General features: G+C 38.8%; 1 protein-coding gene across 1 annotated transcript in view; it reads right to left on the bottom strand.

The window, feature by feature from the left end:
* Clic4 (chloride intracellular channel 4) overlaps window positions 1-12034 on the bottom strand; it is a 65568-nt gene that overhangs the window by 11492 nt on the left and 42042 nt on the right. The window contains exons 3-4 of the mRNA XM_047553276.1: window positions 7813-7938; window positions 2261-2367 (exon numbers count right to left, since the gene is read on the bottom strand). Of these exons, the coding sequence (XP_047409232.1) occupies window positions 2261-2367; window positions 7813-7938 (233 nt within the window). The remainder of the gene's footprint in view (window positions 1-2260; window positions 2368-7812; window positions 7939-12034) is intronic.

Consider the following 12034-nt stretch of genomic DNA (forward strand, 5'->3'; position numbering starts at 1 on the left):
TCAAATTGGACCTGTCACCAAAAGATTTATTTATCTATCATCTGCTATCTCTCTATCAATCAGTTTCCCTTTATTCTATTCTTTAAATCTTATTTGTTTACTCTATACACCCCAATCTAGCTTTGTAAAGTTAGGGCATTTAGGCATCTAAACCCTTACTTAAAAGTAGGTCCCCGAAGGTCTTAAAATTGTCCAAACATAGTAGATTTTGTAAAATATTTAATTTGCTGGTAAAACTAATTGAAACTTGTTGACTCTGATTTTTCATGTTAAAATGACAAACCCATCTCTATGGGGATTATCAGTATTTGGGTGAGTGTGTGGGGGAATAAAGAATGGATCACTAATTTCCTAGCCTTATTAAAGGCATTTAATTGTACTAAACAGAAAAGAGACATGAAAAAACATACATAAGGGACAGCCATTAAGCTCCAGAGTGATTTAGAATACTGTTTTCTGAAGTCTCAGGGCAGTGACAAGTCCCTGTAGGGAGAAGTTGCTTGGCAACTGGAGTTCTTATTTACCAATAGGTAATTTAATATAAAGCTGTGTGAGTTCTGTACTGCGTGATCCATTGTTGTCCATTCTTACTGGTTACAGCACTCTGAAGGCAGTTAAGTGTAGGTGGCTACTTAAGGCAGTAACGAATTGATAGGAAAAAATAGAATACAGAGTTATACTTAAATGAGTCACTTTTTCTTCCCCAACCTTTTCCCTCAAAGAAAAAGCAGACTCATTTTAATCCCCTTTCCTCCCAAGTGGCAAAAGAAATTCAGCCACCCTCCAGCCCTCAAAAGCCACACAGAGAAATAAAAACATCATGACTTTAAGGGAGCTCAAAGGACTGTTCAGCAAGAGGACTGGGTATCAAAGGACAGTGTGATGGAAAAAACAGCTGGAGAGCGTGAAGGAGGGCAGAGCAGGAAGACACGGGAAGGGGGGGGCTCCACCCAGCCGTGTGCTTAGTCAGTAAAAGAAAAATAAGCCAATTACTAAGAAAATTGTCCCAAACCAAGGCAGCAACTGGAACACATTACAAATAGGCACAAGCCAGGCCTGGGCACTAAAATTTTGCCCTTTTTTCTCTTCACTGGAGAAAAACATTTCATGCAGGGAATATTATTCCAGAAACCAAAAGAAGAAAACAATTAAAATTCAATACTAAATTATAAAAAGGCTACAATATTAAAATTTCATTATAAAATATAGCCTGAAAAGTTTAGAAATCTGTCTACAAAATAACATAAGGAAATCAGCAAGTGTTTCAGTCTTTAAAAGGGTCTTTTCTGCTGTCTAACCGGCATGGACTCATCCCGCACTTGGTGCTCTCGTTCACTCGCTCCATACAAATCCAGAACCCACCTAAGCTACTAAACCAAAACCACCATGAAGTAAAGTATTTTTAGAAGGTAGTTTTTCTGTTTATTGCTATAACTTTTAAATAATCACTAGCATTCCCTCTATACAGTTTTCTCCAGGGAGAACAACGCTTAACATCGCAAAGAAAGGAAAATGAGAACTTACTAAATGGTGTATGTCAGACAATGCTCATTAGAAGGGACTGCTTTCAAAGAGACTTCCCTTCACTATATGTAAGTCTGGTAAGTGAAATAATAAAAGTATCTTTTAATAAAAATTTTAAAACTGCCTCTGTGCTACTAAATAATTCAACATGAAAGTATTGCTTGAAACAAAATTCTAGTTTTATGATGCAGAGAAATCTGGAAGGCTGTTGAGTCTAAATATGCTCTGAAAGCAACTCTTCAAAACTGTTTAAGGGTAATTAACATAAAAAAAAAATCACGCAGGCTGATTTTAGGCTGCTAGTACCCAACAATAAACAAAAGATTTAGCAAGTTTAAGTTAAGCTAAATCAATCAATTTCAAACCACCACAATCACATCATCCATTATTTTCTATTTACTTTTATTCTTTGCATAGTTCCTATCACAGAAACTTCTCAAAAGAAAGAATATAAATTCTCTTCACAGAAACTTCTCAAAAGAATATAAGAACAATTTTTTCAATAAATATCTCATCACATATCTGTTCTATGCAGAGCACTAGGGTATTAGGTAAAAACATGGAAAAACAGCAACTTAAGTACTATTCCAGTCTATCACCAAATCTCTGGACAACTCTGAAAGATGCTCTTAATGCTTACGAAAATACCAGGATTCCAAGTATTCATTTACAATCACTGTCATAATACTGGTTTTAAATTTTTTTTTTCAGTGATAATTCAATTTTTGTTTTTTACCTTCATTAGCCTCTGGCCTTGAATTCTTGATGTAAGCAGAGAATTTGGCAAAGATGTCCATTCCAGCAGTATTTGATTCTGGGTGTTTTGGTGAGAGCTTTAAGTACCTGAATAGAAAAGGTGATAGTGTGTTATAGACCCTTCAAAGATGCATTAGCCTAAGTTGTCTATCAACAAAGAACTGGGCTAGCTCTCCTGTAACAGTTATTACTGTAAGAAATGCCATCATTTGTTTGCTCTAACATTTTTTAAATGTGATTTTCCTTAGGAAACAAAGCTCTGCGGTGTTTTTGTTCACGTATTAATATTCTTGGCAACCAAAGGCCATCCACACTCCACCTCCATTTGATAGATTAGAATGCTATGGAAACAGTAGATTTGTTCAGTGATCCCTGCCAAGCCGACGGGCATCAGAATGAGACCTCTGGAGTGCTGTCCAAGAGAACTCTCTGTGATGATGGAGATGTTCTACATTTTCAAGGTCCAGTATGGTAGTCATCAGTGCCAGGTAGCGATCTGAATACAAATTTAAATGAATCACAATAAAATGAAATTAAAAATCCACTTCCTTAGTCACACTAGTTGCATTTCAAGTGCTCAGTAGCTACTAGACAGCCCAGCACTGGCGCCTTCTGGTAGATCTTCAGCATTCCACACTGAACCAGCCCTGCGCAGCAGTACCAGAGGTGTTGTCAGAAGGAAAGAGCCTGGGCTGCTCAGGCATTCGATCATCCACAGCAGGGGAAGACAACCCGGTAGGAGGCAGACCATCCGCTTCACACCCTTACCCAGACTGACCTCAAACCTCCGTGGTATAGGTTCCATAGTATAGTTATAAGGGCAGCAGTGAGCAACAAAAAGATGAGATGTCGGAAACGATACCAAGTGCTCTCATGCACTGTTACGAAGTTTTTCAACTCTGAGAAGAGACGCCACACAGCAGCTTAGTGAAACACACGTGTGCGTTTTGCATATTTAGGTCTCAAATGCACAGAACTGCACAAACTCAGTGCCTACTTCTCAACTTGGAAAACACAGGAAAAGGCTCAACGAGACATGCTCCCTCCAGGGCCAGCACAGGCCCAGAGTCAGGGCTGCAGGAGTGCGACCTCCGCCCCACGCCGGGAAGATCAATCAGCAGAGGAAAGCAGGAGAGCTGAGGGGGTCTCATACTGAACGAGTTATTTCAATTTAATCGCACACTAGAAGGTGCCGTCTTCTCAAAGGCAAAAGTGAGATAGTCTTTAAGAAATTTAGTTCAGTTGTAAGCCGTGTTTCGGTGCAGATTTTATAATTGCATTTCTTCTGTTCCTGTTTTGGACTCAGGAAGAGGTACACCTCTGAAAGGTGAGCACGATACGATACACTGGGAAGGAAGATAAGAAGTACCTACTGAACACCTCCATGCTCCAGCTGACCTTCTTTTTAATAGGTCTACATAGTCTCTAAATAGTTCACAATTTTTAATCTTAAATATTTCCCTTATAGACACAATGACATAGAGCTTTTCAATGAACAAACAGTAAATGAGTTTTACCTGAATTTATGCACGTGTATGAATTTCTTCCCTAACTACAAGGTCTCCTCCTGCTGTGATCAATTACTAAATGTGTATTATTAATTTAATGAACAGAGTAGTATAGCTACAAGAGACCAATCACCTCATATCTTATTTTGCCTAAAAGAAAATTATGTTCCTGAAAGCTTACATACTTGGTCCAAAAAAGCACTGAACAAATTAAAAGTATCCATTAGTGAAAAAAACTCAAATTTCCTGGCCCCAGGATCATTGGGCACTTTTTGTTTGCTACTATTACAGATTAGATCCTAACAGATAAATGAAATTCTAAAGAAGTGGATCCAAAAATCATTTGTCAATTTTTCTTGCACCTTCCCAAAACATTAGATTTAATTCATCCATTATTAGTTTTAGCAAAGAGCTTGATCAAGCAATGATTCTCACTTATTATGAGCATTCATTTTACTTTTTACAAAAGAGAGGCAAATAATTCATGAACTTTGTATCAACAACAGAAGAGATGAGAGCACCCAGGGCATCAGACTTTCACACCAGCCCTTCATCCCACCTCACATCACACACTGTCAAAGGTGGACTAGCCAAGAATATTCTAACCTTTCAGGGACAAAAATCTTGATATTTTCTTCATTCTTGCATTAACATAAAGAAAACTGGTTATACACTATTGAATTATCTTGTAAATTATTTTACTGTGCTCATTTTTAAAAAGCGGCTTAACATTTATAGAGTTCTCTTCCAAATTTATCCCATTATCTATTATCCTTCTATCTTTTTATAAGTCCTTTAGTCAAGTATAGTTGCATTAAAAATCCAAGTTTCAAAGGCTTTTGGCAGAGTAGTTCAAGCAAGAGGGACTAAAATAAATACAAAAATACTTTCCCCAGAGGAGAGAAAGATCACTTTAGAACCAACAGTTTCATACACCAACAAAAGCTCTTTGAGTTAAGCTTTCCATCAGTCTCTAAATTTCAAACAACTGTGGAGTAGAAAATTGCCTGGTATCTGTATTTTGTGATTAAACCAGGAAGTGTTCACCTAAAACACTGTCCTTGGCAGCACCAAGGGCCAAAATCCTGTTGCTAGAAATGCCAGGTCTGGGTAGCAGCCTGCACAGCTCCTCTGCCTCTTCTCATCCTCTTCAGAAACCAGCAGCTCACAGCAAAGTGAAGAGGATCAGCAATAAAGACCCAAAGACTTCTGCTCCCAGAGAGAAAAAAATCAAGCCTGCGAGCCAGGTGGTCCGAGACCCCGGGTGCAGAGCAACGGGCTTGAAGGTGGTGCGTCCAGCAACTCTCTCTGCCACCTCTCCACAAGAGCTCTGTGCTCGGTCAGGACTTCACGTGTGGCCAACAGAGCCCCTTGGGAAAGGCATTCGCCATCCAAACATGCTGCTTCAGCTCAGCTAAATGGAGACTAACCAAAGTCAAACCTCGCCTGCCTGCGTAGGCCTTCGCTGCACTAACAGCTACCTTCAGTCTCACCTGCCTGGCATGGTAAGGACACCATCTTTGATTTCTATCCTACCCTTCCTCTAAAGGTCAAATTGGACTTCAATTTTCACTCATGAAGCACAATCATGATTAAAGTTACATTTTGCCTCTTTTTATAAAAGCTAAACCCAATGAAATGGGAAGAGAAAGCAGAGAACAGAGGAAACACACGTTTTTAATGTCATATCAACCAGGCTTTAAAAGTGCCCTGCCTCTGACACCATTAACTGTGAAAGGTTGGACAAATTATTTGGATTATTCATATTCAGTTTCCTTTTTGGAGTCTTTGTGAGAAACAGAGACAATCCACAAAATAATACACAAAGCACAGTACATGATACATAATCAGCATGAATATTATTAACAGCTGAAGCATTAGCAGCATCAAAAGTGGTTCCTTCCATATAAAGTTAAACTTTAAAACTTTATTCAGAAACTCTCTTCAGAATATAAACTATTACACATAAACAAGAAAAATACCCTAGAGAGAATTTGTCACCTCATGAACATTTTGTAACAAAGATTTCCAAGCATTTAAACTGAAAGAAAAGACCATCTCCGGTTATAATATCTCTTCAAATCTGCCCCCAATAAAATGGGGCTGAAATTTCCATACAAAAAAGCAAAATGAAAATGTTTATTTCCATGGTCCAGTTCAAAGCTGTGATGTCTTGCACAATGGATGCCAAGAAATCAGAATATGTTGATATTAGCACTATCATTTCTCTTAAGGTTAATACCCCTGAGAGAAAAAAGAAGGAATAATAAAAAATTCTTGATTTTTTTACTGTTGTTGAAGGAGACTAGAAAGGAATATGGGAAAATGTCCATTTGACTAAAGTGGTATATATATTATCAACACACTGATTTCTAAAACTTAAACTTGGCCAGGCATGGTGGCACACACCTATAATCCCAGCAGCGTGGGAGGCTGAGGCAGGAGGATAGAGAGTTCAAAATTAGCCTCAGCAACTCAGTGAGACCCTGTCGCTAAATAAAATACAAAATAGGGCTGGGGATGTGGCTCAGTGGTTCAGTGCCCCTGAGTTCAATCCTTAGTACCCAAAAACAAAACAGAAAAACCTTGGAGGAGTTTAAACAGTAAGTATTTCATACAGTGCTTTAAAACAAAATATAGTTTTCTTCATAAAGAATGAGTAAGTCATTCAAAGTTTTTCTACTTTTAGTTTTATTAACATTGGTCTGGAGATACTTTATTGGAGTTGAAAGGTAGTTTGAAAGTGGGGAAAAGAGAGGAAAGAAGTCTGAAGCTCTTAGAAAGAAGGAAGGCCGGCAGAGAACAGGCTCTTGGAATTACAAAAAAAGGACTGAGAGAACCCAGACGTAAGACTGCCAAGCAGGGGCCGCTCTGCTCTCAGCGGGCAGTGGGCTGGTGCAGGAGGAGCTTGGTTAACCCACTCCAGCAGCCTTCCTGCCTCCACCCAGCCCTTACCGCCCGCAGTCACGCCTCCTGCTCCCCAAAAGAAACACTATTTCTTCAAAATGAGTCCTGTACCCTAAAATGCCTGTCACTCCTTCTTTCATCTGCTAGATGCCACATTTTTTCCCCCTTTAAATCAGGCTTATTTCAAGCGCTGCCTCTTCTCTAAAGCCTATCTTCCTTCCACTCACCACCCCTCCCAAACTTGACTGAAGGCAGGGACTATGTCGTATTCACTAGTGTATCTACACTGTTTTGTGCCCAGTAACTGCAGAATGAATGAAGGAATGAACAAGTGAATGGATGGATAATAAGCAATTGATATTAGAACCCTCTCACCTAATAATCCCATTCCTGGGAAATTTATCTGAACATGGAGGGTAAAAGTCAAGATAACTAACAAGAAAGGCTTGGGTTAAATGAAAAGAAACACATCAGCTTTTGGGATAATGAAACTGAAAAAGCCTAAAAGAAACTAATAATGTTTTGAATCTATGCCAAGATTACAGCAGGATCCAAAACTGAATGTCTGCAATTTAGTTAACTACCCTTGTACTATATGTACAACTTGGAGATCTGGAATACCTCAAAGAAATAAGTAAACATGAATCCCACAACAGTGTGAAAAGTCACTTGCCCTGGACTATAGGTTCAGAAAGTTACCTTTAAAACTGAGTGAGAGCAAATCCAACAGCACCCTGCACCACATGCCTGCTCAGACATTCTGCCTGGGGTCCGTGGGACCTATCTGCTCCCAACCCTCCTCTTCCCTGGACTCTCTGGGTTGGGGGCCAACAGCCCACAAATGAGTCTTTCCTAACCCTTCCCATATGTATCAAACCTGCTTTCACCACATTCCCAAGAGCTTAGACACATTCCTACCTTTCCCAGTATGACTTATTGGCCTAGCAAGAAGTCATTTCTGACATCTATATAGCATTAATTACAAGCAACTTAGAAAAGACACCTGGCCATTCCAAATCAATGCTATGAGAAGTTAAGTACCATCAGGTAAAGGGTCTCTAAACACAAATAATACAAAGCTACAAAGAGATGGAAATGTTTCCATGCACATACTTACTTGGGAGGACATAAGACTTCTTCAAGAAATTCCTCAATCTTATTTACATCCGTTTTGACTTCACTGTTGAAAGTTATAAATGGTGGGTGGGTCCCCGGAGCCAAGTTCTGCAGGTCTGCAGGTTTCCTGTTAGGCAAAATAGTGGTCAAAATGAGAGCTTTTTTTTTTTTTTTTAAACACTAGGAAAGCAAAAATATTTTAGCCTATAATCCCAGCAACTCAGGAAGCTGAGTCAGGAGGATTACAAGTTGGAGGCAGCCTCAGTAAGTTAGCAAGGCCCCAGTAAGTTAGCAAGGCCCCAAGTAATTTAGTAAGACCCTTCCTCAAAATAAAAACTTAAAAGGGTGGGGGGTGTAGCTCAGTGGGAAAGTACCCCTGGTTTCAATCCCCAGTAAAAAAAAAAAAAAAAAAACAAAAAGCCCAACAATACTTTAAATTCTCAAGAGTGGTTCTAAATTTTAAAAGTATTTTAGAATAAATAAGATACAGAATTTTTTTTCACTAAGTCTAAGAGTTGCAAAAGTACTTCAATAGACAGCCAATCACTGCAAAGTACATATTCTATGGTAAGACCATTAAGTGTCTTTCATCTGTCAACCAAAAGACAAAGTCCTTCATTCTCATTCCAAATTTAACTAAGGTGCTTATTAGAGATGGTGGTAGAACAAGGGGCGGGGAAAGGTTTGGGAAAGTCAGTTTCTGATTTTTGACTCTGGTACCAACTGTGCCTAAGATGGAAACTATCTAGGCCTTTTTGGGGAGGGAATAGGATAAAATACAAGAGAACAGCTGATCCAGCAGTCTTTCTCAACGATGATAAGATTCCAAATCATGGTGCTACCTCTCTTCATTTTCATAGGAGTTCAGACTTAAGAAGGAAAAAGATCACCAGATAATATAACAAATTATCAAAATTACTTCAATAACCAGACATGGTGGCGCATGCCTATAATCCTAGAGGCTTAAGAGGCTGAGGCAAGAGGATCTCAAGTTCAAAGCCAGCCTCAGCAACTTAGTGAGGCCCTAAGCAACTCCGCAAGACCCTGTCTCTGAATAGAATTTAAAAAGTGGTTGAGCGCCCCAATCCTGGTACCAAAAAAAAAATTATTTCAATAGCATAATCAATGGGAAAAGGTACTATAAAATATTATAGTGAAAAAGACTTAAAATCTATATTAAAAGGATTTTTGTTCACACTTTTTAAAGTCATCAAAAGATCAAATTGGAATGGGTTAAAAGAAATTAATAGGAGATAAGTGAACACATGGAAATATGTCAAATATCACAACTGTCCAAGGAATTAAAAACTAAACAATGAAGTCATTTTTTTCCTCTTATTAGGAAAAACTGAAAATACCATAAGATACTAATAAAGATAGCAAAACTTTATACTTACTACTACCACTAATAGCAAGGAATATTGTTACTAAACAGCTAAAAAGCAGAATGCCTCACACAGGCCCACCATGAATATTTGAATACATAAATGGGATGACCAGATACCGTGTGTCTCTTGATAATAAAACATGAAGCAGGGCTGGAGATATAGCTCAGTTGGTAGAGTGCTTGCCTTGCAAGCACAAGGCCCTGGGTTCAATTCCCAGCACCGCAAAAACAAAACAAAACAAAACAAAAAACCATGAAGCATAAAGTGCCATGAAGCATTCCTACCCAAAAAAACTAATCTAATCAACCCTGGGGGTTTCTCAAAGTGTGATCCAGGCAACCCCTTGCCCAGAGTAGTCCATGAGGTCAACACCACCCTCCCCGTACTAGGGCACTATCTGCCTGATCACTCTCACGCACAGTGCAGTTTTCCAAATTTACCTTGGCTACCTGGCATGTGATATGTTAACACTAACACAGATACAAGTCTCCTCTTCAATTAAGGAAGACATTCAGGAGGGACTATTATTAAAAAAAAGAAAGAAAGAAATTCAGGGACATAACCAAATACAATGAGTGATATGTGTTTAGACACTGATTTGAACAGACCTGCCACAAATAAAAAAGATACTTTGGCAATAACCAGGAAAATCGGATTATAAACTATAAGAACCAGGCATAACAATGGCATCGTGGTCAGGTAAGAAAATGTCCCTGTTGTTTGGAGACATCAATGAGGTTAGCACGGGTGAAATGACATAATACCCAGGATTTTCTTCAAAACATTTCAGCCAAGAAAATGTAGTAAGATTTAAAACATTTCAGCAAACATAGTAAAATCTTGGTAATTAATGGGATTATGGAGAAGTTTATTCTATTCTTGTATATGTTTGAAAATTTCCATATTAATTAAAAAGATAAACTTTAAACTTAAAAAAAATATAAAACAAAATATTACTTCAAAGAACTTCCCCCTCTCATTATAGCCCATACACGGGAGGAGCTAGCTTGCCTGCCTTCTTCCTTCCTTCCTGAACACAAATGCACAGAATCCGAATGAAATAAAAGTTATCTTTAAGTGGATCATGAAGATGAAATACTTGGTTGTTAAAAGAATTTTCAAAACAGAAGGCCCTACAATCCATCCTTAGCCCTGGTCTCATTCATTCATTCGATTTCTCTCTCGAGCTCCATCTTTCAATCCAGGTTGGAGAGTACCTCTTCTGTCTTCGAAGATTCACATTCCAATCAAAGACACAAAGACTTATTTAACTATTTGATTAATCCAATGTTCTGACTTAGAAACCCCCCTCCATCCAAGTTCTAGGGCTGCTCGCTCTTCCAATCAAAGACACATTTTCTATCAACTTCAATGACAACCTAAGCTCCAAAAGATGACTTCTAAAAGGTCTGATTTGATTTTCAACCCTGATTCTTTCCCTGAGCACCTTTAGTCTGACAAGGTAAAGGTGAGTGCAAAATGATGGGATACATGAAACCTGAGGTTTTCCAGACCTATATTCATTAAAATAGGGGTACGTCTATAACGTTAAAGTTACTTTTTGTAAGTATTCAACTCCAAATTATAACTATTATGGTTTGTTTGGATCTAGACTGTCCCTCAAGGTCTCATGTGCTCAGAGGTGGGGCTTCTGGGAAGTGATTAGGTGCTGAGGGTGAACTCACCAATCCGCTGCCGGCTGAATGGACCCTGAGAGGTGGGACCTATGAGTCACTGGGAGCATGCTCTGGAAGGGTTTATCTTCTCTCTGCCCTTTCTCTCTCCCTCTGCTTCTTGACTGTCTCAAGTTGAGCATCTTCCTCTGCCATGCCCTTCCACCATGACGTTCTAACTCACAGGCCCAGAGCAAAAATGGAGTTGGCCAACCATGAACTGAATATTCTGAAACCATGAACCAAAATAAATCTTTTCTACTCTAAATTAGTCTTGTCAGGTACTTTGGTCTGACTAAGAGAACTAATTCTTTTTTTTTTTTGCAAGTGATTTTTTATATTTTGGCAGATGTTTGTAACAACATTAACAGAAACAGTGATACTAGCAATAAATGAAAAAGAAAATTAAAGTGCTCACAGAAGCCCTAGGGTTATCAGCCTCTCTCTGAGTGCCGACTCGGGTGGATAAACAGAACACAGTCAGGACTCACTGAGAGCAAAACAGAAGGCTTGTCAGGCAAGAGCCGTGGAGCTCAGCACCACACAGTCGCATGTTGGGGTGCGGCTGGCCCAAAGGCAGAAGAACTAATTCTTTTCTATCCTTCACCTCATTGGTTTCTTTTGATTATTTCTTTATCATCCAGACATCTGTTCTTCATTGAAAGATGAAAGAATCCTGTATGTTCAAGACCACAGTCATCTTTAGTTCAGAAGTCACTCACTCACACTCATTTGTTCCCACTGGCAATATACTTACTCTTCAATTCAAGAAGTTCTTATATATAATCAAGAGTCTAGAGACCCCAAAAGTTCAGGGTTCATATATTTATTTTCAAATCTTAATATTTTTCAAGTTAAAAAAGTTAAACAGGCTGGATCTGGTGGCACATGCCTGTAATCCCAGTGACTCAGGAGGCTGAGGCAGAAGAATTGCAATTGAGGCCGGCCTGGTCAACTTAGCAATGCCCTGTCTCAAAATGTAAAATAAAAGAGACTGAGGATGTAGCTCAGTGGTAAAGTGCCCCTGGGTTCTATTCGCAGTACTAAAAGAAGAGAAAATGTTTTAGAAAGTTAAAACAAAAATTAGCACAAAGGTAAGAAAAAATATCTCATCAAAGCAAGAAGGCTAATAAAACTTGTATAAAGTACACAAAAGAGGGGT

The sequence above is a fragment of the Sciurus carolinensis genome, chromosome 1 (genome assembly GCF_902686445.1).
Source record: "Sciurus carolinensis chromosome 1, mSciCar1.2, whole genome shotgun sequence".
Taxonomy (NCBI): domain Eukaryota; kingdom Metazoa; phylum Chordata; class Mammalia; order Rodentia; family Sciuridae; genus Sciurus; species Sciurus carolinensis.